A 27,101-nucleotide genomic window follows, 5' to 3' on the forward strand; every position below is an offset into this window, starting at 1 on the left:
TCTATCCTCCGCACACTGATTTTATATTCCGCAGTACGCCGGTGTCACTTGCCAAAAATAACTGATCTGGCAAGCTAACAAAGTGTTGCATCACATTTTAGCTCATAGCTTGACCATACAGTGCTGTTATATCCCAGATTCAACCTGTAAAAACAACTCATAAGTCACATTGTAAATGCCGTTGAGTTGATGGTTTTCCACTAGGGTCAGGTATATAGTAGACTTTGGTCTGCAACCCTTTTCACATTAAGTGCCACGTTTTCAGTTTTGTGATAGTCAGTGTGCCATATATATATATATATATATATATATATATATATAAATATGACACCACATCAAAAATAAATATTACCAAATGATTTTGAGTGTCCGTTGGATACACATAACCTTAGAAATATTTTCTTTCACATCAGGATGTAATGATCATTAAACTCAGAGCAATAACCCACCTATCTCCCAGAGTCCCTCTCCAGTCATGAGTTAGGAGTTTGAATGAATGTAAAATTATGTGCAGGATGTAATTTGTAGATGTGAGGGGACTGAATTTAACTGACGAAAGTTTGGGAATATTTAATTTGAAAAGAAAAAGCTTTGTTGCCAGTGTGTCAGTGACGCCCTCCCCTGTGCCGATGTTGGCACCCATGCCTAAGGTTGCCTATCCCTACAGTATTATTTATGTACAGTATGTGATAATGTGACAGACCATGTTATACCAGCTGTGGGCACTGTCCTTTCAGTTCGCATATATTTGCATGGGTGCGTATAGCGGTATCTCAGTTTGCACGGAATCCTCTTTCAGTCTGGGACTTGGAACCTTTCCAAGCTTATGTCTAGAACCAGGATTCCTAAAGCCCAACTCCTCATGTATGTTCACACTGCATTGGCAGGGCTGCACCAATAGGGGGCAGCATATCACCAGTTTAATCACCAGTCAGACTCCATGGTGTCACATACAGTAATGAATAGGCAGTCATATATCTCACTGACTGTCAGGTGGAAACCTTCTTTGTCCAAAACGATTACTTTTCAGGAAATGGGGAAAATAACCTGTGTGGATCCAATGCAGTTATTATTTTGTCACAAGCTCTTGTTAATAATAATAGTCAAAGTATCGAAAATACATCGCGGAACAACTAGGAAATGAATTTATGAAAAACATAAAGTTGCCCGACAGCAATGATATTCAGCATAGAGTAATCAAATCTTCACTTGATCAACATAGAACAGTTAGATAATAAAGGAATGAGGATGCTTGCAGGTTCACTGAACTCTCCTCTGTGCAACAAGAGGCACTCTGTCTATCCTCTCCTTGGATATGTACACAGCAGTGTACAGCGTTAATTGAACTCTTGAGAATGAGAAAATGGACACATATTGGCCAATTATAACACGCTGAAAGTTAAATTTACACAGAGAATTTAGCTGTGCGACACGCTACTACGTTCTGGTAAACATCCTGTGTGTTCACTGTGTTGGTGACTACTGTACTTCCAGTAACAGAGGTGACACCAGGGTGTCTGAGAGCACAGACCTCGGACGCTTTAACCCCCCCCCCCCCCCCCCTCTCGCTCTCTTACGTACTCTCTATGTAGATATCACCCTTCTCTCTCTGTGTGTGTGTGTGTGTGTGTGTGTGTGTGTGTGTGTGTGCGTGTATGGTTGCACGCAAGCCTGTTTATGATTGTCTCTTCTGTGTTGTGCACCCCTCGGTTGACGACAAAGATTGCGGGTGATTACTGGAAGCACCCAACACCACATGACTCCCTGTGAGGTCACATGCCCGGTCAGATTAATGACCTAGAACATTTCTGCAGAGGGTGCGCTTGAATACGTTGCAGCAGCTGCCTCCAGAATCATCACAGATGCATCAATTATAACTTTCATAAGTTTCCTGCCATTTTGAACCCTGGTAATTGTTCACTTATATACTCTAGGTACTTTTTATTCTAGTTTCTCAAGTGTCTTAGACATTCAGATGATTATTATGTAGCTTATTTGTCAAATCCAGAACTGTTCTTAAACAATTCTGCTGTGACAGAAAGGGTCATGGACAACAGGGGTGGGACATTTAATCAAGCTAAATGTATATGGTGTAATTATTTAATAATGTAATTCTAATATAAGTGTTGTGGGCTTGTAGATCGCTTGTATTTCCAATTATCTGATTAATCGAAAAAGTAGTTGCAGCCCTACCACTGTTATTTAACCTCTTTCCACCGAATTCATGTATGTTCATGCAACGCCGTCGCATGACCAAGTAGAAAATAGGGCTTAAGTGGTTGACATAATGGGTTAGGATAGTGGTGGAGTTGTGAGGCATATAACATTCAAATCCCAGCGTGAAACTGGTTGAGAACACAAAGGTCATAGGAATTCTTAAAGTACATCTAAAGGTATGTCTAATGATGTCAGACATGGTGCTACACGTACAGCAGTCAATTACCTTTGAAGGTATTCCTGGGCTGCAGGGAAATTAGAGATAAAAAAACAGGTGGGTTTGAGGTGGTGGTGGTGGTGGTGGGCGGAGTGTTTCAGAGGGCAGAACGAAATGAATCGGCATTTGGCTTGAAGTAATTACTTGTGACACTACAAAGTTGTGTGTTTTATCACTTCAGCACGAAAGATGCTCTTGTTTTCCCCTCTCTCAAGCCCTCCAGAGTTGTCTTGAGAGGCGTTTGAAGAGGGGGCTGTGTTTGCCTTGTTTGCTCGTGGAAATAAGACTACCGGGGAGCACCTGAGAATACCAAACTGTACAGGACATGAAATAACAGCTGCATAAATGTATAAAACACTCATGCACTGAGAGACTGCACAACGAGTGTTAATTGAAAGTGTAACACGTAGCCTACATGTTTTGCAGTATCCTCTGGTGTGACGTAACAAAGTACATTTCATCATCATCAGGTCTCTTGCTCGGCGGCGGGGGCATCGCCATGCATAGAGCCAATCAGTTTCACCAATCTTCTCCATTTGGGTCGGTCCAGTGCTAGGGGCTCGGCTTGAGTCAGTGACAAGCCCAGTTGGTGTAAGTCGCTGGTGACATCATCAATCTATCAATCCATCGGGTGCGGGGGGCACCGCAGGGGCGTTAACTTTCCAGCCAGCGGATTTTGGGTCAAAGTGGTGGATAGTATGAGTGGGGGGAGTTCAGGGGGGAGTCTTTTGACATGGCCATACCAGCGCATCCGTCGCTGTGCTGCCAGTTGGGACGCGGGGGGCTGTTTGGTGCATTCCCGCAGCGTGATGTTGGAGACCCGTTCTTGCAATTTTATCCCCTCTATTGTGCGCAATGCTCTACTATCAACGCCATCGATTCTGGCAGCCATGGTCTTGTTGAGAGGCCAGGTCTCTGCTCCATAGAGAAGGATGGAGAGGACTGAGGTGTTGTATATCCTTAATTCATGGCACTGCTGGCTGCCAGGGCGCGTCTCCGGTTTATTTCTGTTTAGATCAGTGGAGAGGGAGTTTGTGAAGGATCACATATACCTTGGATCCATCATCACAAACAATGGCAACATAACAGAACATTAACTCAAGTATAATTTTTAGATGTTTTTACTTGAGTATTTCCAAATTTCAGTAGTTATTATTACTAAAATAGTTATTATACTTTTACTCCACTACAATTATTTGAAAACTTTAGTTACTTTGTAGATTTTGATTATATTATTACAAAACCCACAAACCACTTCAGCCCTATATATATTTCAGCCATTTGAAAATAGCAGATCTACAAGTTTACAATGCGTCGCCATGCAGATTTTAAAAGTTGTGAAATCAATGGGACATTCAGCATAATGAGTACATTCTACTTAAACCTTGAATACTAAACCTTTACTTGTAACAGAGAATGTTTACGTGGCAAACATTGATACTTTTACTTAAGTAAAAATAATGTGAGTACTTTTACTTTTCCCACCACTGCCCGTGCAGTGCCCAGCTCCTGTCCAGAGGTGTCACCGGGGTCAGTGCAGCCTCTTCAGACTGACTGATCTATAATCGATGGCAGGCGGAGGAAGCAGAGAGACTCGCCCCTCCTCCGTCACCCCTTCCTTTGACACATCTGTCCAATAATGCCCTCAGGTCCTTTCCCTGATGGCCCTTCACCCATACCTTTGGTTCCGACTTCCTCCCACCCCTCCCCTCCCCTCTCCTCTCCTCTACCTACGCATGACAGAGGATCTCCGCGCTCCTATTTCCCCCTCTCATCATGACACCCATTAAAGTGGTGCAGGGCCCGGGGCCCCCACTGGCCCCGACAGCACATTAGTACTCGGACCATTGAACGCCAACAAGGACCGGCCCTGAATTATTGATACCAACACAACTAATGAGGAAACACTATCCTGGGATCCTTTACTGACACACACTCACATACACAGACACACACGCACGCAAACACATGCACATTCGTTGAGGAGAGGACACACAGATGGCTTAATGGATAATGCCTGGAACTGAATGGAACTATCGTTTTAGTCTGCAGCCAGTGCCCCATACCTGCAAACTCTCAGTGCATAGTCCAACCTTCTGCTTTGGAATTGTGTGTGTGTGTGTGTGTGTGTGTCTGTGTGTGCGTGTGACATGCTTGCGTGCACGTGCATGTGTGTATTGTGTAATAAGAGTGTGTGAGGACCACGCTGCAGGGCTCAAATTCCATTTCCTTTGTCAGTGTTTAAAAAACATTCACTCCATACCTTCCATTTAGTAAATGCATTTCACAGTTATTCAGTAAACGTGATATACTGCTTGTTTTTTTATTGCTGTCGCTCTACAGCAGAGCTTGGTGGCAGTATTGGGCAGTATTAGTGCAAAGGATTTACATAACTTAGCTGAGCACTGCGTGCTATATCACCCACATATGCTACACACGATGCCATAGCAGCTGTTAGAGTGTAGACTTTACTGCAAGGTTCTTCTTCACTATATGAGTCTGACTCTGAGCGTGTATGTGTGTTTGTTCCGCCCAATCTGTGAGTGTTTACACACAATGGCTTGAACGTGTGCAGTGGATCTGCTGTGCAGTAAGGTATTGGAGGTGTCAGCCAGCCTCTTTAGTATTCACTCCAACACCCAGTGACTCACAGCCACCACAGCGTGAGAGAGAGAGAGAGAGAGGGGGGAGGCAGGAAAATAGATGCAGAAAAGGAAAGCGAAAGAGAGGGCTGGAGGTGGTGTTTGTATCTGTGTGTTTGCAAGCATGCTCGCCTGGGGGGATTAATTTTTTGACAGCTCTGTTAAGCCTTCCTCTTTAAGCGGCGAGCTCTTCAATAGTATCAGCGCGCTGTGCCTTTCAAGAGAGTCTCTCCAGCGACACTGTGATTCACAGGGAAGTTGAGAGGGGAAGGGGGGGGGGGACAGACCGAAGAACAGACAGCATGACAGGAGTCAGAAGACGATGTTTGAGTAGGTTTTTTGGTTTGCGAGGGATTGGACCAAAAGAGGCAGACTGTGACGCTCCTCTTCGATTAGTGACTGCAGTCTGCAGTTTAATTCAAATCCACCCCCTCTCTGTCTCTCTCTGCCTTCTATCCTCCCGGGTCGTCTGTGCTTGTCACTCCATGTCTCTTCATCCCTCTGTCAGTTTGAATTTAGTTTAATCTCTGGCCCCTCCTTCCCCTGTTCCTCCAGTCTGTCGCTTTCTATTCCATCTCCTCTTTTTTTCTTCATTTTTCGCCCACTCCCCTCAACCCAAGCCCCTGGTATAATATTCTATCCTATATTTTGAAGACAGTTGAGGAGAGGAGAAGAAGGTGGTCAAACTGTGTGACCTGGCACGTTGAGAGGTGAGGGGAGAAGGTAAGAAGGGTTAATCCTATCAAGTCCATGTACACATGGAGTCAAAGAGTGAGCGGGTAGCAGCAGGGTGATAAACCACAGGAGACAAACACTGTGTCCTTTTCACCAGAAAAGGGGAGGCTGAAAGCGGAACGCGGGTGAGGATAACAGGGGGGTAGAGGCGGAGGAGACCCAGGCGTTATAGAGTCCCTGCTCCGTTTCCACCTCTGTCTTCATGACTTCCCACTCCACGCGATGACAAGCTCCCATTGGTTGAGCTTGCACACCAATCGGAGTAGAGGCATGTAAGGTGCCTTTAGGTTATACCCAACCCCAAATACAAGGAGCAGAGAGAGAGAGAGAGAGATTGAGAGAGGGAAATAGAGGTTAGGGAAAGGGGGAGTGCTTTGCAGTGCACACAGAGAGAGTGAGAGTGAGAGGCAGAGAGAGAGTGTGAGAGAAAGAGGTACTAACAATATCGTGCAGTGAAGACTTTTCCCCTGAAGATGCCTTGTAAGATGTTTCAGTTGGGGAGAAACTGATCGACAGCTGTTTGCTGGAGACCACTACATTTCTTCCTGGTGGCTGCTGTCTGAGGAGAAGATCTGGGCACTGTAGACTCCTTCCTGTGATTGGCTATCACACTTTAGGCTCCCCCTCCCTTTTCTGTCCTCCCCCCCTCCCCCTCCCCCACCCCCCCCACCCCAATTCTCTCTCTACTCTCACCAACTCCACACACTGTCCTGAGGCTTACCTGAGACAGACAGCACAACTGCACCAACGCCGGACCCCTCCTCCACACACACAGACTCCTGAACAAACGCGCACGCACGCACACAAACAGAGTTTGCTTTTCACCTGGAGAGGGCAGGCTCAAGGGACGGACAGCATGGGTAGCAGCAGCCTCTCCTCACATCAAGCTGTGCCTCTCTGACTTTGTGGAGAGAAGCAGAGGAGAAGAGCGGGCGAGAAGAGAATTTTGGAACCATTGTCTCTTGCCGAAACAAGGGAGAGACTATAGGGGGACAGAGGTAGCACTTATCAGAGAAGAAGGAACGCACACAGCATGATTTTGGGTGAGTTTGTTATTTTCAGTGCGTGCATGGGGATTTTTTTGGAGAGGTCAACCGCGCTGTCGGATATCACTAATCCCTACATGGACAACAGCAGCTCTCTTAATAGTCTGCTCCGCTTGATTTCCATTCCACACAGGCCATCTGTCATTACCCAGCGCAGGTATGAATGAATATTTGGTTATAGTGCATTTATTAATACTACGTGTGTGAATGATGACAGAAAGGAAAGATCAGAGTGTGGAGACTGTGTCACTATGGGCTGTCTGGTCACATGGTCATGATTCGCCACTCTCTTCTTGTACCTGCCAAGACAGGTGGAGGTGACGGACTTAATGATTTGTCTGTAATGACAGGCAGTCGTGGCAATTTATCAAAAGAGAAATTGGTTAATGTAAGGATTGTCATGTGATTCCACATGCAAGACTCACATGTCCCATGATGTTCCTGTCTTTCTGTTAATTAGAAGAGGGAATTAACCGTTTTGAAAACACTGGCACTGTGGCTTTTTAGTTACCATGCTGGGTAGGTCTATTCTGAGCCAGCGCTTTCGTCTTTAGTATTCTAGTCTCATAGCGCCGATGTCTGCAAGGGGGTGATTCTGTGTGCAATCTGTGTGCTTGAGATAGTCAGCCTGTGCATTCATTCTGACGATGGGAGCTCGGCTTCACTTCCACCGTAAGTCCAATAATATGACCAGTCCCAGATGGACTGTGTTTCGTGTGCGTGTGTGGGGGAGTGTGTGTGTGTGTGTGTGTGTGTGTGTGTGTTTGTGTGTGTGTGTTTGTGTGTGAGAGAGAGAGAAAACACAGGAAGATTGCATTTCTGTTTGTCTGCTCAGGAGAGACAGTGAGCGTCAGTGTGTGAAAGTGTGTGTCGAAGTGAGAGTATTCACCACCAGGGTCTGTGTTTATGTGTCGGTGCGTGCATGTGCGCGTGCCTGTGTGTGTGTGTGTGTGTGTGTGTGTGTGTGTGTGTTGCTATGCACTCCGCCGGAGAGGCCACATTGTTTTAACGCATGCCTGGGCTGATTCAGACGTAGCTCTGCTGCTGTGGTTGTTCCCCGGCGGGCATGTTTTTCAAGGAGACAGTCCTAATGATTATAGGGAGTCGTGTAGTCTGAGGTGTCTATACGTTTGCACCCTATGTGTGTGTGTGTGTGTAAATACACACTCATGTACGCATAGGCTACATACTATGTATATGTTCATGAGTGTGTATTTCTGAGTTAAGGGAGAGTTGCAGGTCAGTAAAGTTCATGGCAATGTGAGCATAATGCGAATGTCGTGCATGATTCTATATGCGCCTCTGTGACCTTATTGTGTGTGAGCGCTCGTATCATCATACATCATCATACATCCTTATTATCCTCACTTTTTAAGCCCTCAGCCAATCAAATCATCGCTATGAGGCGCGTGTGCGCGCATACACACACACACACACACACACACACACACACACACAGCTGGGCATAGGAGGGGCTAATGCCCCTCAAAAGAAAAACGAATCTGTGTATGCATGTACTGCATAGATACAGTATCATGTATGTACAGTACGTATGTGAGAGTGTGTACAGTATTTACGTGGGATCATTTGTCGGTCTGGGCAGCTGGTGAATGGGCGTCAGATTAGCTTGGGCCTGAGCCTCATTTAGCAGTCAGATCAGCGAGGATTCGATCAGGCCAGTTGCGCCGGCCGCACCAGAGGCCTAAATGACCGACAGCACAGGAGATGTGTTAATGGCATCATTAACCCACCACTTACAGCTGTCTCTCTCAGCCCACATTCACTAGCAAGACAGGTATGCTATGCTACACCAACTCGGTGCAGGATTAATTAACGGGAGAGCAGTCATTTAAAGCCGGACTATATGTATATACAGCTAAACAATACAGCTGTAGATCTATACACGATGACAAATGTGACCCAAAATAAACACGGGTTTGTGTTCTGATGCTGTGCGATCAGTAGGCCTACGTGTGGTCGGTACGCAGTGTTAATGCGTGACTTTGAGGGAGCACACGGCGTGCTGTCGGTATCAATTCACAACAAATGGGCTTGATTGAAAAGCTTTTAATGACTGATAATGCACCTCTGAGATCCTGTGGTTTCTCATCATGCCCAATGGGCCATGAAATCACCCCCGCCCCCATTCCGCAGACGAAGCGAAGCCCCGCCGCATCGCGCCGTCACTCAGATATGTATCTATACCAGTATCCCTCGACCGAACAGGGAGATTCTATATCGGCCTAACATTCTGCTTTGCGTGATGATTCGACTGCGGAGCATTTCGACATGTTCTGCCTTTAGCTCCGCTGAAAAGGGCAATGTCAGCGTAATGACCTTTACAACGTAGGCGCTGGCCAATCTGAATTAGCTTTCATCATCCTGATGACGACCATTGATATCTGTCTGCTAGACGCGCATTAATGTACGTCTGAGGAAGGGCAAAACATCGCATTGAATAGACGAATTTGTGTGTGTGTGTGTGTGTGCGTGTGTGTGACGTGTGTATGTCTGTGTGTGTACGCCGCAGTACAAAAAAACAGACACGTAAGCATCGATGATTGTGTCTACATGGCTGTTAGCCAGTTCCCATCCATTGTTCCCTGTGACCTTGAGTGGATAACCTTACCCTGCGCTGCTCTGTCGTGTTGATGTATGCGTGGGTCTGTGATAGCTGGCATTCTAGAAGACAATCCTGGGCCTTGGCAGAAGTCTTCTTTGGCCACGGTGATAGCGATGACAGTCCTGATGCTGATAATGGCACTGGATGCACGGTGCAAAGTGTGCTCTGTCTATACCGCAGGCAGCCGGCGTAGCTTTTTGCTTTTGCCATGGGCTCTGCAGCAAGCCAGGGGTTTTGGGACCGCTGCTGTTTGCATGTCTGTAGTCTGTACAGTACGAGTGTCATCTGGACAGGGAAGAATCCAGCAAAATGGAGGAACAACACGTGTAGGCAAATAGAGAACATGGTCACTGGCAGTGGTGGGGAAAAAGTACTCAAATATTTTACTTAAGTAAACGTATCAATGAATTATATAAATTCTCTGAAGTCCGGAATTGTGTAAAAGTACAAAAGGAATGGCATCAAAATGCAGTACAAAGTACTCTTTATGCAGAATGTCCCATTGTGGTTACTGTATGTTTTGTAATAAAATAAATGTAGTGGAGTATACGTACAATATTTGCCTCTGAGATGTAGTGGAGTAGAAGTAAAAGTATTGTATGTAATGTACGTAGTTACTTTTCCACCATTGGTCACATTGGTGATGTTGACGGCAGCGTCATGGTGGTCAGCCACCATGTTAGCCTCAACACCTCCTACACCAGTGACGGCAGCGTCATGGTGGTCAGCCACCATGTTAGCCTCAACACCTCCTACACCAGTGACGGCAGCGTCATGGTGGTCAGCCACCATGTTAGCCTCAACACCTCCTACACCAGTGACGGCAGCGTCATGGTGGTCAGCCACCATGTTAGCCTCAACACCTCCTACACCAGTGGCTTTCAAACCTTTTCATTTCCAGGCCCATGCATTATTTAGACCACCATTTGATGAGCTGTAGCCTCTCAGACACACTTAGAATAGTTTGTTGTTGTCGTTGGATAAGATTTTGTCCAAAATGCTGTATTGATGTTGTCACCACTAGGAGAGATAACAAGCAAATGTTGATCAAAATAACAATTATTCTCTAATTATGTAGACTTCTTGAAAATTAAATAATTTACAATAATTTAACTCTTGAGAGCCTGAAGAAGGTCAGTAGACCGAAAGCTTGCCAAATAAATTGATTGTGCGCAGATCTGAGTGTGCGGAGCTTCCCTTTATTTTTTATTAACTCTTGAGAGCATAAAATGAAAACAAATGGACCCATAAGGGTCCATTTGTTTCATTTTGCACTCTCAAGAGTTAAAGATCTATAAGGGTCCATTTGGTTACCAACTCTCCATCATTTCGCTGGGGACCACCTGGAACCCCCTCAAGGACCACTGGTGGTCCCCGGACCACTGGTTGAGAACCACTGTCCTACACGTTCAGCACCTGGATGCCTGCAGGGACCACCCAATAATGGAGGGTCCTTTGTTGAGAAGTCCCCTGTAACATTAACTATTGTCAGGCGAAAACGCTAGGATTGGTTGAATACACTGATGAGAATTGAACACTCGTGTGAATCCTGGGATAACTTCTGGGAAGGGGTGTGTGTGTGTGTGTGTGTGTGTGTGTGTGTGTGTGTGTGTGTGTGTGCGCGTGTATATACTTTGTTATCATTTACAATACAAACAAGAGAATAAATAGCAGATTGGATAATCACAAAGTAATGAAAGCTGCACTATGAAACTTTCCTCTTCTATCCCGGATTTGAACCTGGTTTCCGGTTACCATTGAGTTAATAGCTTACTTGGGGGATAAAATTAATGTTGGACATCAGGTCAAAATTCGTGTCAGATCCTGTGACGCGATCTAAATGTCTCAATATAAGAACAGGGACAAAATACCACTACGTTTATTTAATTAAAAAGGTTAGATAGTGCCGCTTTAGTGAATAGAAGAAAAGGAACCCTCTGACAGTAAGTGTTGGGTTAAATTAACACAATGTTACTGTGTAGGTGCTGAGCGAGGTCATGATTGGTTCAGTCGCTGAACCCTGCAGGGCCATGTGGTCTATCTGTTTCTTTGTCTTTGCATTTTCTGTGCCCATTCCAGCCTCATCTGTCTTCATAACACATCAGACTGTCTGCATAGCTCATATGGTTACCCGTACCCCTCATTCTCTGCTCTTCTCTTCTCTTCTCTTCTCACCTGGTTCTGGGGGTCAGTGTTTTAGATTTTTTTTAGCAGTTCAGCATTTTGATTCTCCCCTCCCCCATGATTGCATTGCACTCTGGGCTTGTGGCAGACTGACATAATAATTATCAAAGTCTTTACTGAGCTGCGTACTTGGTATGCGTGGCCCAGTTTGTCCCTTAAGGCTTCCTTTCATCATGCCAAACTTATAACTGGAGCACTTCGGCACAGTCATAAATTGAGAAATCTGCAGCGGAACATAACGGCAACGTGCAAACTGTTGTCGATGCAGGTTTATTTCTTGACGCCATGGCAAGAATCGCACATCAACTTCCATAGGCCATTAGCACCTGTGAGTGCTGAGTTGTCACTTAAATAACACAGCAAGTCAACTCGCTCCACTAAAGTGGCTGTTCCCTTATGCTCGTTAAAGGCGCTATCTTGATAGATCTTCCCTGGCGAAAAAAGAGAAAAACAAAACCTACAGTACGTTCAAAGGCTACAATCTTCCTTCTCATGTAATTTTTTAAGAAAAGTATTCACACCCTGGTGATGAGACTAGGCATCTCAACCATGACAGACGTGGCCCTAGTTTTGAAAGAGATTGCATTGTGTGTGTTTGCTGTCAGTGGGTATGTACAGTATGTGTAGTTGTGAACTGTATATTTGTGTGCGATTATTGGTTGGTAGAAATACTGTAGTACAGTGGTTCTCAGCCAGTGGTCCGGGGATCACCAGGGGTCCTTGAGGGGGTTCCATGTGGTCCCCAGCTACATGATGGAGACTTGATAACCTTATAGATCTTTAACTCTAACATGAAAGCAAATGGACGAGAGAGTTAAGAGTTAAATTACTAATTAACTAACAAGAAATCTACACAATTAGAGAATGTAGAAGAATTGTTATTTTGATCAACATTTGCCTGTTGTCTCTCCTATGGTACAAACATCAATATAGCATGGAATAGTGGGCTAAATCTTATCAAACAACAACAACAACAATATCCTTTAGTCTTTGAGGATAGATCTAATTGATTAGATTATAATTGAATATAGTGGGCCTTCCCTTGACATGAACAAGGTTGAAAAGCACTGCTGTAGTAGACAGTCTCTGCTACCACTGCATCAGTCTTTGTGAATGGCGTGGACAACCCAGTATTATAGCCCTGCTGCACTGGTCTCTCCTCCATCGCCTGCTTTTCTCTATTGCTCCATTTGTTTATGCTGGAGTGACTGTGTGTCAGCAGGTTGTCAATACCGTCTGTAAGGGACTCTAATGAATAGGCCTGTTATTGGACTTGTGGGAGGGCAACCTATTGTCTGTGTGTGGCCTATCGGTGTGTGTGTGTGTATGTGTGTGTGTGTGTGTGTGTGTGTGCGTGTGTGTGTGGAGCACTGCAGAATGCAGGTAGGTGGAGGTGTCTCTTCTACCTCTCTCTCCTCACTGCAGTGTGCTCTCTCTCTCTCTCTCTCTCTCTCTCTCTCTCTCTCTCTCACTACTTGGTAAAGACCAGCATGGCCGTAGGCCATGTCACTGCCGTTTCACTTTGTGACTTGCACTACCTTGGCAGTGCCTTCCATGGTCCCGGAAACACGGAATGCACGGAATGTAAAACCATAAGCCCACGTCGTACTGCACATTCGAACGCTTGAACGAAATGTACGGCTCTGAGAGCTACAGTGCATCACTGCATCAGGCAGTGCCTGGCACCTGCTACTGCCTGCCATCAGTCCAATACTGTTGCTCTGTGAAGCGCGGAGCTGCACCTGTGCGTGATTATGGTGTCACATTAGTGCATTCACCACCAGGACAGCTTGGCTGGCTGGCTGGCTGGCTGACTGGCTGGCTGGCTGGTGGGCTACGTACTGAGGCTCCTAGGGGCAGAGGACACCTGGAAACCGGTGCCTGGAAACTATGCATGCATGCTTCAACAGTCACTCTGATCACAAAGTGGAAAGAAAAGGACAGATTATCACTCGCACGCTGCAGCTCTGGAGCGTTTGCATTGTGTCTCTATTATGCACACATAAAAAAATGCCGTTGTACATACAAGCTCACAACGCGCCGGGGATGCGACGCGTTGCGAGCTTGTAGATTGGTTTATTTTATGGTTTGAGACGTGCTTTGAAAACGGTATATTTTTGGACATGCCCAAAATTGGGATGCCAGGATGAAAGTGGGTACTGTATTGATTGTGTTAAAATGTGTCTATATATTATTACAGGGTCGTTCTGTCAAACAAACAGAAAGAACAAACATATGCACAAAGACGTAGATTCTCCTGTCTGTCGTAACTAATTTATCTATATTTATCTATTAGGTAATAAAAGCAGAGTCTTCACCGCGATGATATGTATTGTTAAATATAAATACACTACACCACACACAGTATGCAGTGACAATACATGCAGTATGCATCTTGCGCGCGCACACACACACACACACACACACACACACACACACACACACACACACACACACACACACACACACACACACACACACACACACACACAGAGTATGTGTGACCATACAGTACGCATCACAAACCATCTACTAATTATTACAGACTGTGGTGATAATCTCTCTTGCAGAAGCAATTACACTGGAGCTCTGCAGGATGCGGCTCTGATGTATTAACCCATTTAGACCACGGAAAGCCTATACCTTATTATTAGGCTTATACCCTTAATCCGGGAAAGCATCTGTGTAATTTTTTTGGTCAAGGACGCCTACATTTATATAGATTTGCCCGTGGACGCCCAACTGAAAAAAAGAGGAACATATTTGAGATGTTGAATTAGTTTAAAAATAGCTACGTTCGCTGTTAGCTTGTACATCTGCTATTTTTGAATAGCCAACGTATAATCTTTTTGAATAAAAATATCTAGTTTTTCCAGAAAACGTGGGTTAGAATTTAGAAGGCCTTTTTTTAATCGGCCACGCGTCGAAATGGGTTAAGGGTGAAATCTCCTTTTAGTGCATGTGGTTCTTCTCAACCTTTTTCTGGACCATTGGATGGGTGGTCCCCGGCCCACTGTGTGGTTGAGAACCACTGCTTTAGTGGAGAAATATAATTCCCGAGCCGTAGGAATTAATAGGCGAGCACAATGACACAGTGTTACGTGACTCTGAGAGGCACTGCTGCCTGTGTTTGCACACATTAGCATCAGTATTGATATTGTTAATGAATTTCCGGCTCTCAAAATATAGACTGGAGGCAAACGGTGAATTTAGTTTTGTGGTGTATATTTTCGTACATGTGCGCGAGGGGTATGTCCCCCAAAATATACATCCGTTCAACTGCGGTACACTTTTGGCCGGGTTCTTTTGGATACAGATTGTTTTAAATTGCATTTCACAAGGTTTGAATCCAACGTTCATTTAATTTATTACGTGCTTTGAAGAATGTTGCTCATAATCTACTCCAATTGGATTAGAGAACGGACATTGATTGATGCATGAGTAACGGATAAACCAACTTATTCTTTGTATAATCTCTATTATCGCCTTCTATCATATGTACAAAGTACAAAAAAACAAAAAAAGCTTTAATGAGCCCAAATTGGTCCATTGAGCATCTAATTTTACAGTTTAGAGATGGTGCATGAAGGTGCCCCGAATAACAATTTCCCCAAACAGCAGCCGAGCATGAAAAGGTTGAGAAAAGATTGCGTTCGGGAGTGATAGATGTTGCATTAATCATGCTAACTCTATTTCTGTGCACTCAGAGTGGGTGGTGGGAGAGAGAGAGTGAGAGGGAGGGGAGGGGGGGGGGGCGATAAAATTGAGTGAAAAGCATCTTCATGAATGAGAATTAGTTCTATCCATGGCTCGGGGGGGGGGGGGGGGGGGAAGAGAGGGGGGGCGGTAGTGGGTTGTGTTGGCGGGGGAGGAAATTCCTGTGAGTGCCGTTGAGATAGGGTTTCACACAAAGAAGGAAAGAGAAATCAATTCTCCTTGAGACGCAGCAGCAAGGTCACCGCAGCATGGGGGGCATGGCGAGAGAGGAGGAGGAGGAGGCGGAAGTTGCTGATGAAGGCACTGAGGAGGTGAGGAAAAGTGGGATCGCGTGCAGGGTGTGCAGGGGGTGGGGGAGATTGAGCGAACACCAAAAGGATAGAGGCAGAGAGTAAACGAGCATCGAGCGAGGTGAGAAAGACTGGATGTGGGCATCATGATGAGAGGTTGACAGATGATTCCAAACAACACCAACTGGCACAGATCCCACAGTCTCCCTGTGTATTCCAGGCTCATGCCAGGTGCAGGAGGGCATGTGAATGGTGTCTCCGACTCGCTGCCGTAACCAGCCGGCCCTCCGTCAGATATACAGCCTCTTGCAGCCGTGCCTGACCTTGCCTGGCCTTGCCTCAAGCCTGGCTCATTCTTTGCCCTGCCACGGCATCCCACACCGACAATAAACCTCTACAAGCTAAGTGTCACATCGCGACGTGTGACCGGCTTGTAGATCGGCTATTTTCACCGCTGCGTGGGACACCCACAGTAGAGTATGAATTAGGCATCATCTGATTCTCCGAGAGGACATCTTTCCCTGACCTCACGTCTCGTGTGACCGCCACAGGGTCAGTAGCACGTGGGCCGAAAGAATTGCCCGAGCTTTCGCGTCTCCCAAGAGGCCTCAAGCTACAGCTTTTAATCCCTAATGTTATATGCACAGCCCAAAAATAGCCTAACACTTTCTACTGCGCCTGCATCACCCCGCCCAGGCTAAAGGCGGCGATTCCAATTTATTTTAATGGGGTGTGTATAATGGCCTCTGAGATGCAGGAAGCCTTGGTGATGAAAAAAAGAAAAAAAAATACAGGTTGGGCTCAGACCTGCCACGAGTGGCTGCGTGCCCAGTGACAGCTACAGTATAGCGTGGTATTGGCTATTGGAGAGTTTCAGATCAGGTTTAGGATGAGAGCCGGGAGGAGGTGGCTGGCTCGCTACTAGCCAGGTACTGTATTGTATAGCGGTACTGGCTCTGCGTGGCATGGGGGCTCTCAGCGCAGCCAAGGGCGTCTGGTATGCACACCTGTCTCCACAATGCCTGTTTCCTGAATAACCAACCCTTCAAAGAGCAAGGAGGAGAGAGGGGGTGTTCTGCCAGAACCTGTACCATAGCCCTGCCTGTGCCTTGGGGGAGCGGGGGAGGGAGACGAGCAGAGGAAGTGGGTTGGGTGTGGGTTAGACTGAGGGCTGTCAGGAACACACGGGCGGTGTGGTATCTGGGGTGAGCCATGCTCACCTTCACCTTGTAGATGGGGTTAACTGCATGCATGCAACATTCCTTGGAATGTAGCCTATAGTCTCACACACACACACACACACACACACACGCACGCATGCACGCACGCCTGGCCGCCCATAAGCTGTCCTCGCACTGTGAATACATGGCGCAAGGATTTAGTATAGGACAATGCTCTCTTTTGTTTAGCGTACTGTACATGAAGCTTGTATTGTACGGTCGTATCTAGGAACATTTGCGGATGAAATACTTCCCGCTGTCAGTTTGGCCCCCCCGATATGGGAACCCATTTGGTTAAAAAAACCAAATTCTAAATCTGTCTTGAGGGATTAATTCCTCGCCTAATGCAAAGGAGAACGTGCACGTGTTCGACACGGCTCTCGGCTCCTGTTAGGAACTGCAGTGTCTCTGTTGTGTTAATGTGGTTCAAAACAGCCCAGATGAAATGGAACAAATTAGGGAGTCCAAGTGGAAAGGTTGGAAAACCGGTGTTTAACATAAAATTTGCATAGTCAGAATCGGCACAATTGTTCCGATGAGACAGAGATAACAGCATAAACATCAGCTCGCTCGCATTGCTCTCTTCAGATCTGAATAATATTAGTTAACGTTACGTTTGTTTTGTTATGATCCTGTTTCTATAATTGTTTTTGTGATGATTTGTGGCTTGACAGTGTGCCAGAGCACAGGGTGCTGCATGGTTATGCCTGATTTATGCTTCAGAACATGCAACAAAAATACTGTGTCTTCAACTGAATAAATGCTCTTTTTAGTAACAATTCTTGTTAAGCTACACTTGCATTGACACACCAAGGCATACATCTGACTTTAGAGGTGGGAACCTTGTATGTCCTTGTACCTTCCTTCTTTGTTGTTATTTTAAAAATAAATCATTTTGAAATAGTGAAAATGGCCGATACAAGCTTGTTGATCGGCTATTTTCGCTGCTTACTAGGGCAATTCACAGGAAAAAAAACGTAAAACGTAAAAAGTTGAAATGCGAGGTTTTAGGCCGACAGGTGGTCGTTGTGTGAGACTATTGTTTTCCTATACGTGCACCTGCAAGGGCTTGTATAAATGTAAAGGATTGTATTTACAGTAGCACCGAGGAGGGTTTTTTTGTCTGTGTGCGGGGCCAATAATCACTGCCACAAATCTTCATTAGAGGATTAGCCAGCAGGGAGACAGCCTGTGTTCTTTTACCTTTAGTGGAGGACAGGCATGCGGCGGCGGCTCGGAGCGGCGGCTAGGAGCCTCGCCGGCTTCTCCCCTTCCTGTCTGCTCTTTTCTCTAAACCTGAGAATGAGGCAGCAGCTTACGTGGAAATCTCACACAGGATGGAACACACACTCACGAATAAAAACACGCACGCACGCACATGCTGGTACACCGTCTCTCTCTCTTTCTCTCTCTCTCTAAAACACATTCATATCCAAATGTACATCATATACAGAGTGTCAGAATGTTCCCTTGAGGTGCATCAGCAGCCTAGTGGGCACATCTTCGACAAATTAAGGTCACAGCGGGGGGGAACCAAGCCAAAGAACGACAGCACAGTCTGCCAAGGTGTGTGTGTGTGTGTGTGTGTGTGTGAGAGAGAGATCTACTCTGTTTCATACAGTCTCTCTCTCTCTCTCTCTCTCTCTCTCTCTCTCTCACACACACACACACACACACACACACACACACACACACACACACACACACGCGCGCGCGCACACAGTACGTGTTTTGTTTTGTCTTTCCTGACCTCTAAAGAGCCGCATGGCTCCAGAGAGACCCATTGTCACATACGGCTCCCATCGCATGCACTCAAAGGAAAACTGACCCTCGTTGCACAATTTGACAGGATGAAAGGTGTCATTCCCTTTTCTCTGTGAGTTAGGCTAGAGAAAACGGGAGTGATGAATGTGCTTTTTGAAGGTTCTTTGTGTGAGCCTGCAGGCTCTGTGATATCTTTTGATGAACACTTCCAGGATTAGATTACCCCTCCTCGTACCAACTGGGAGAGCTCCGTGACTCATCTAAAGGCTTGTTGTTGGCCCATCAATGCTGTTACGAAACTTCAGATACCTGGAGGATTCTTTTCACACACGTATATATTTTTTTCTTCAGTTTTTCTCCTTTTTTTGGTAGCTTTAACCCAGTGGTTCCCAAAGTGGGGTCTGGGGATCCCCAGAGGTCCTTGAGGGAGTTCCAGGAGGTCCCTAGCTAAATTATAGTTTGTAACTAAATGGACCCTTATGGGTCTGTAACTACAAATGGACCGGGTCCATTTGTCCTTTTAGTTCCATTTGTACACTCTCAGAGTAAACTTTCCATTGATTTTACAATATAAATTGAGGGTTCCAGAGATAGAAATGCCATTAAATGGGGGGTCCGTAGCCTAATGCATGTCAAACTGTAAAAACCTTCTCTTATGGGGGCCCACAGGGCTGATTAGTGTCAATTTGGGGGTCCTTGACATGAAAAAGTTTGGGAACCACTGGTTTAACCACTATAAATCCCAGCATCCGTACTATGGGGGGAAACAAACCAGCAAAAATAGCAGCCGGTCGTCTATTTTCAGCATAGATATTTAATATAGTGCAAGAACAGAAATGTTACTAGTATAGAGCCCTGAGGGACTCCGGTCAAACCAAGTATAGGGTTAGTATATGGCTGCATCACATGCAATCTTAGACAAATAAAATAGTACTCAAACCGAATACCAAAACAGTCGCTGCAAAACACAGTCATGCCGGGCGCAAATCCACCGACCTCAGAAAGGGTCTCTACCTTCTGGTATTCCTAAACATAACCTCAGTAAACTATGAATGAATGAATAGCTTATTTTATTCTTTTTTCAATGAGGCATTACAAGAATATCTTTTTCTTTTAACATGATCGAAAAGGTATATAGGCAGAAGCTTGCAGCTAAAACTACCGGTATGCCTAAACTTAAACTTATTCCTAACCTAACCTCAGTGAAACGGTGCCAAAACCTAACCCTGTTCCTAACCTAACCTCAGTGAAACGGTGCCAAAACCTAACCCTATTCCTAACCTTAACCTCAGTAAAACCATGCCTAACCCTGAACCTATTTCTAATCCTATCCTCAGTAAAACAAATACAAGAATACAAGAACCTCCCCGACGTGTGGTCGGCAGAAAAGAAAATGGGGGCGAGCGTGATTTGGGGTGAGTCTTTTGGTTACACTCAAACCACCAGTACTTTATATTATTACTCAAGTACTGTTGAACATTGCTCTGTCAAATGTGTTACCTGAGTACTGGAGTACATGCTTTTAATGAAGTATAGAAGTATTCAAAGTATTTCATTTAACATCATTGTATTAAAAATGTAATTAACCACATTTTCGTAGTGGAGTGAAGTCATATATATCCCCCCCCACCCCCCCCCCCCCAAAAAAAAATAGATTATTTTACTGTAACGGTAAACGGGGGTAGCAGTTAAGTATGAAACCTTGCGTTTTTGACACTTACCCACAATCCCCACCCACAATCCGTCACTCTGTCACGTCACCTATAACTCAAATCCTCGTCGCTCACCCCAGGCAAGCCAGGTGGATGCGTGCACACGCCGATCTGCCCCAGCAGTACGACCTCCACACTCTCACGGAGGAGACTGCCGACGAGCGGCACCGTCGTCTGGCCAGAACTAGAGTTCGGAACAGGCCCGAAAATTAAGGCCCGGACCTACCTGGGCCTCATCAAACCCTGTACATTCAATACACTGCCCCCACTGCCGCGACCTGTTCTGACATTCCATATCTTCATCTGACCGCTTCACACCCTGGCCTGTACACTCAACATACGCTCCATAAATGGAAGTGCACATCGCTTCTCGCCCTCAGGCGTCTTGGTGAATAATGTGTCTCGCGCCTATAATCATAGGCTTGTTACGACCACAACCCTCGCTGAAAATAATTTCACTTGAAAGGCTGCTACTTTTGGTGAGCGACACGGTTTGACGGTTGTATGAAAAATCAAATCAGGGTTCCAACCATCTCCATGCCTGTGCGTGTGTGTGTGTGTGTGTGTGCGCGCGCGCACACACACGTTTGGGGGAAGGTGTATTCAATCTGACACACATTACATTACATTACATGTCATGCTGCTGCCCCAGTCCACTCTCTCTTCCACACAATCTTCTTTATTCCCATCAGTGGATTGTTTACACCCTTCTTCCTTTACTGATGTATCTCGTCTTTCTCCCCATCATTCTCACGCACGCTCGCACACAGTGATGCATGGGTCAGGGTACTAACACACACAGTGATGCATGGGTCAGGGTACTAAGACACAGTGATGCATGGGTCAGGGTACTAAGACACAGTGATGCATGGGTCAGGGTACTAAGACACACAGTGATGCATGGGTCAGAGTACTAAGACACACAGTGATGCATGGGTCAGGTACTAAGCAAGGACACAGTGATGCATGGGTCAGGGTACTAAGCAAGCACACAGTGATGCATGGGTCAGGGTACTAAGACACACAGTGATGCATGGGTCAGGGTACTAAGACACACAGTGATGCATGGGTCAGGGTACTAAGCAAGCACACAGTGATGCATGGGTCAGGGTACTAAGCAAGCACACAGTGATGCATGGGTCAGGGTACTAAGCAAGCACACAGTGATGCATGGGTCAGGGTACTAAGCAAGCACACAGTGATGCATGGGTCAGGGTACTAAGCACACAGTGATGCATGGGTCAGGGTACTAAGCACACAGTGATGCATGGGTCAGGGTACTAAGACACACAGTGATGCATGGGTCAGGGTACTAAGCACACAGTGATGCATGGGTCAGGGTACTAAGACACACAGTGATGCATGGGTCAGGGTACTAAGACACACAGTGATGCATGGGTCAGGGTACTAAGCAAGCACACAGTGATGCATGGGTCAGGTACTAAGCAAGGACACAGTGATGCATGGGTCAGGGTACTAAGCAAGCACACAGTGATGCATGGGTCAGGTACTAAGCACACAGTGATGCATGGGTCAGGGTACTAACACACACAGTGATGCATGGGTCAGGGTACTAAGACACACAGTGATGCATGGGTCAGGGTACTAAGACACACAGTGATGCATGGGTCAGGGTACTAAGACACAGTGATGCATGGGTCAGGGTACTAAGACACACAGTGATGCATGGGTCAGGGTACTAAGACACACAGTGATGCATGTGTCAGGGTACTAAGACACAGTGATGCATGGGTCAGGGTACTAAGACACACAGTGATGCATGGGTCAGGGTACTAAGACACACAGTGATGCATGGGTCAGGGTACTAAGACACACAGTGATGCATGGGTCAGGGTACTAAGACACACAGTGATGCATGGGTCAGGTACTAAGACACACAGTGATGCATGGGTCAGGTACTAAGACACACAGTGATGCATGGGTCAGGTACTAAGACACACAGTGATGCATGGGTCAGGTACTAAGCAAGCGCATTGGAGAAGAAGGAAAGGGAAGTTCGCACACTGTTACTCAGCTCCCAGTAGAAAATGTATTCGTCAAAAAGTATGACGTTTCGAACATTGTGGGTCTTCATCAGGTCTGAGGAAAAAGAAAAAAAAGTTGGGATGTGTGTGCTTCTCTTTTACTCTATTACTCTATTACTAAGCAAGCACACACACCCCTCATGATAGAAGAGTCTATGGGCTCCAATTTTGTCGCAGCCTTTACCCGCAGCGTGGCCCACAATTCAGCCGCTGCCTGAAAATTACGAATATAGGAGCTTTCTCTGACCCTTAATGGTATTTTCGTCCCACGTCACCCGCTATATTTTTTGCCGACACCGCTATTTGCGCCTAGAGGTGTGATCATGGGCATGTTGGCACGCTTTCCCATAAATTGCTATTTTGGTCACATACATTTGGGAAGTCGATAGTGGAATTTAAAAGCACCCGTAAACCGTGCCAAATTAGTTCGGTAGAGCGGCGCACGGCACGCCGCGCACGCCTCAAAGGAGATGTCTGCAGGCACAGAGTAGGCTGCCTCATCTCTCCTTATTCTCCCATATATTTTTTTTTTTCCTATAATCAGCAGAAGTCGAGTGCCTGCCACTTCTTTCTGTCCATTGTGTATATATAATTGTTTAGTCAAATACGTTATTTGTGCGCGATTCCATTTCCATTTGCTCATGATCACCCCATAGCAGCAAATGGGGTTTATTGACCGAACTTTCCTTTTCGCTTCATACCGTTCCGTAGAGAAGGCCTACACGCACGATCTATATACCAAATGAAAGCCCTAATTTCGTAGTTTACATAGAACTTTGAATTTCTGAGCGAGTTGTGACTCAATGAAAAGTGTTCTTGTCTCTGTGCATGTGGAGGAAAAAAAAAGAACGGCACGAGGGGGGGAGGGGGGTGCAGCAGAGACTTCAGGGCAGCGGCTATGAAGCAATATAGCACTAACGGGCGACGGTTAAGGGATCTCTTAAAAGGATCTCTTAGAGCCAAGACTGGTGATTGGTTAAATTTGGTTTAATTATTGAAACGCCCAAAGCACACCTATGCATAATATAATGGGTAACGGAGGTGTTTAAGGGATTTAGACAGGTAACCAAAATACCAACTTTAGTGGGGAAACACCCTTTCCCCACTCCTACATCCCCAAATAGTGGCTTTAGAAAGATGAGACAAAAATACCTTTGCCTTTTATATAGTGTTGCTGTATGTCTATCGTACAGCACTACCGCACACTTTCCTTCAGTAAGGTCTTCCTGTCAGAAAGCCGTGTCATATTATGTTCTCTTACCACCTACCCTCCTTTAGGGCTGTGATTATTATACATTTAAGTTGACGATGAATTGTCACAAATAATTGCGAATAACGATTTCATTGTGTTTTTGGAGTTGAACATTATGAATAGAAATCACGTTTCCATTTGCCTTTTAGGCTTTGTGATAAAATAGTTCACAGGGCAGATATGACAATTATAAGCTAGAAAGTTATTAGCTACATAAAAACATAGCAGAAATAGCTGATGCGATGTGACGAGTTGTAAACTTGTAGATCTGCTATTTTAGCTTTTTTTTATGAACATTTTTTGACATGGACACGATTATGACGATTATGACAAAAAAAATGCGATTACCTCAAACAATTGATTCGATTAGACAATTATGTAATAATTGTGACAACGCTACCCTCCTCGCTACACGGCGTCTGACCGACTTCCGATGACGCAGCGCCGCCTCGACTAGGAGACGGCTCTGCTGTAAGCCTATAGCGGATCCCGATGGGTCCAGCTAGCAGTCGGAGACAACCCCCCAGCCCCACCCCCACTCGCTACCCCCTCCCCCCTCCTCCTCCTCCCCCCCCTTCCCCCCATCACCACCAGCAGCCGCAGACCTCCCCTCAAGGACAGTATCGTATTCTGCCTGAGTGTGCACGTCTGTGTAATCCATAGCTGCAGGCAGGCAGGCAGCAGGGTGACCTTCACAGCGGCTGTAGCCTCACAGGAGGCTGCGACACTGGGCACACGCACGCACGGTCGCACGGGGACCAACCAGGACAGGCCGCAATGCATATACTGTCCTGGATGATGACGGTTATTATTACACTTTCATGTTAACACAATATTATTAACACGCTCGGCATGCTCCATGATCGTGTTCCCTCATTCTCTCATCCATCAGTCACCGACGGGCAATTTCCAAATGATATGTATGATCTCTTGTCAGGCTACATGTAATTCAAATCATTCAGTTTAAATTCACTGTCTTTCATGCCTCTAAAATACTAAATAGTAATAATGGATTCCGCTCTGTAAACATCACGGCAGATCATTTCTCTGTAAATTACCTAGAATCTTTTAGAGAAATATATACTCAAATTTCAATCAAAAATAATTGTTGCTTTTTCAGCGGAAAGGCTTTATGTTTGATTTACGTGTTCAGAGTGCAACGGTGACACGAAACTTAAGCATTAATCAGGCTGCACGATGGCAAGAAAAGTTATCTCCGGTTTGCATTAGTAGTCTGAATAAAAGCCATTGAGTTCTCATTAGCTATTCCTTCCTGCCATATTTTGCCACCAGATCGGTTTTGCCGTTTCATCTGAGGATTCCCGCTGACCCAGTAAATGTATAGTCGGCGGCAACTGTGAGTGACTGACTGGACTTTTGTGGATTTGGACACGTGTTCCCGGTGGCGAGATGACGGAGGCAAATAAGTTCCCTCGCTCATGAATGATGCATGTCCCCACCGGCTCCGAGAGAGAGAGAGAGAGAGAGGGAGCTGAGCCTGGTGACAGCTGAGGTGCTGTGTGTGCATGGTGCAGAACAAGGTTAGCTTCTTCTTCATATGGTGCCAACCAGCTCTCTCTCTCTCTGTACCCTCCACCCCTCCCTTCTCTCTCTCTGTCTTTCTAACTCGGTATAATTCACCCTCTAACTCTCTCACACGTGCCAGTAGCTCTCAGTGGGGCTGTTATCCTCTGCCGTGCTCCCTTGAGCCCATACAGCAATGTAGTGACCTTAAAAATGGCCTTCTCTAATGCTGCCTCTGTCCCTCTCTCTCATCCTTCATCGCTCTCTCTCTCTGTCCCTCTCTCTTGTTCTCCTTTCATATCCTTCCCTCCTCTCTCTCTCTCTCTGCCTCTGTCACTGATTCCCTCTCTCTCCTCTCTCTAGCATCTCCCTCTAACACAGCCCCTCCATTTTCGTCAGAAACAATCACTGTATTTTCCGTTTCACTGCCCTGCGCTGCCGCAGTCTGTGACTCTCATAGCTGCGTGGCGAGAAAGGAAGAGAGAGAGAGAGAGAGAGAGAGAGAGAGAGAGAGAGAGAGAGAGGGTGACAAGAAGAGAGGCTTAGGAGGAGAAGAGGAAAGAGAGATAGAAAGAGAGAGATGAGTAGGCGGAGAGAGAGATGGAGAAGGAAAGGAGGAGGAGGGAGAGGATGAGGGGAAAGGGAAAGGGAGAGGAGGAGGAGAGGAGAGGGAGAGGAGGAGGAGAGGGATGAAGAGAGGGAGAGGAGGAAGAGGAGAGGAGATGAGGGTGTGATGCGCGGCAGGAACAGGAAGAGCCACATAATGGTTAGCCACTATCGCCACCGCAGCATCACATCTGTGTGTGTGTGTGTGTGTGTGTGTCCTCTGAGCTCATGCACGCGCAACACACACCCAGGCATTCCATTACAGCACCTACCTCACCCCGCCTGTACACCTGCGTGCACCGTGGCCACATGCGCACACATCACCAGAACACACACACACACACACTCACACGGATATAATATCACAACACTGGCCTTGTGGGAGCTATGCCACCGCTTTGGAAATACGCCCCACAATGCTTATGTCCATCATGCACGTACAGTATATGCCCAAATTCACAATTAAATATGCAGCACACAGATAACAGATAACTTGTCTGCTCTGCATGAGGTGGTGGTCAGATTTGGAAGTCCACTCCCTGGCGAAGTACAACCCGCAGCCTTTGATGTGCGCACGTCATTTTGGCAAACTGCAAACACTCACACAAATATGTCTGGGCAGTGGGAGCAGGCTAGGGAGAGGGAGAGAATAGACTGAAGCTTCTGTTTGTCTCCTCTGGCTGTTTGGACTGGACTGCAGCAGATATACACGCTACAGTACAAAGAGATCCGCCAGCTGGTGTCTATACGGCAGACACACACAGGTGTGCACGGCAATTGTGCACTCACGCACGCGGCACACAAACAAATTAAATGTTATCATACACACAAATATTATCAAGTGCGTAGTGCGTACCCACACACACACACACACACACACACACACACACACACACACACACACACACACACACACACACACACACACACACACACACACACACACACACACACACACACACACACACACAGAGTTGCATATTTATATACATATGTCAGCATTGGCCTGAGGGTTCCCATCAATATTCATTGAATCAGAAATTGCGACCTGTCCTATTTGCTAGGTCCTCAGTCTACAGCGAGGAAAGAGGGTGTTACGTATACGTGGAGGATAATTGCCGGTGATAAACTACTTTTGCAGACAGGGCCTCATTGATTTGGACAGAGGCTTTGCGTAAGCGAATGCAACAGTGATAGATCTCAACACTTCTCACTAACGTGCACAACGCCGATCTGAATAAAACATTGGGGCGAGGGAACGATATTGTCACCGTCTGTGCGTGTGTGTGTGTGTGTGTGTGTGTGTG

The 27,101-nt window shown here is 46.1% G+C and overlaps 1 protein-coding gene across 2 annotated transcripts in view; it reads left to right on the forward strand.

Moving 5' to 3' along the window:
- The first annotated feature begins 6,604 nt into the window (after nucleotides 1–6,604).
- Nucleotides 6,605–27,101, forward strand: part of znf385a (zinc finger protein 385A) — a 100,178-nt gene continuing 79,681 nt past the window's right edge. The window contains exons 1-2 of one of the 2 annotated variants that reach the window (XM_083768565.1): nucleotides 6,605–6,854; nucleotides 19,993–20,070. In XM_083768565.1, the coding sequence (XP_083624691.1) occupies nucleotides 6,845–6,854; nucleotides 19,993–20,070 (88 nt within the window). In that variant the 5' untranslated portion in view covers nucleotides 6,605–6,844. The remainder of the gene's footprint in view (nucleotides 6,855–19,992; nucleotides 20,071–27,101) is intronic. The other variant, XM_083768566.1, reaches the window with a different exon arrangement.

The sequence above is a fragment of the Protomyctophum parallelum genome (assembly GCF_964188405.1).
Source record: "Protomyctophum parallelum genome assembly, chromosome: 7".
Taxonomy (NCBI): Eukaryota; Metazoa; Chordata; class Actinopteri; order Myctophiformes; family Myctophidae; genus Protomyctophum; species Protomyctophum parallelum.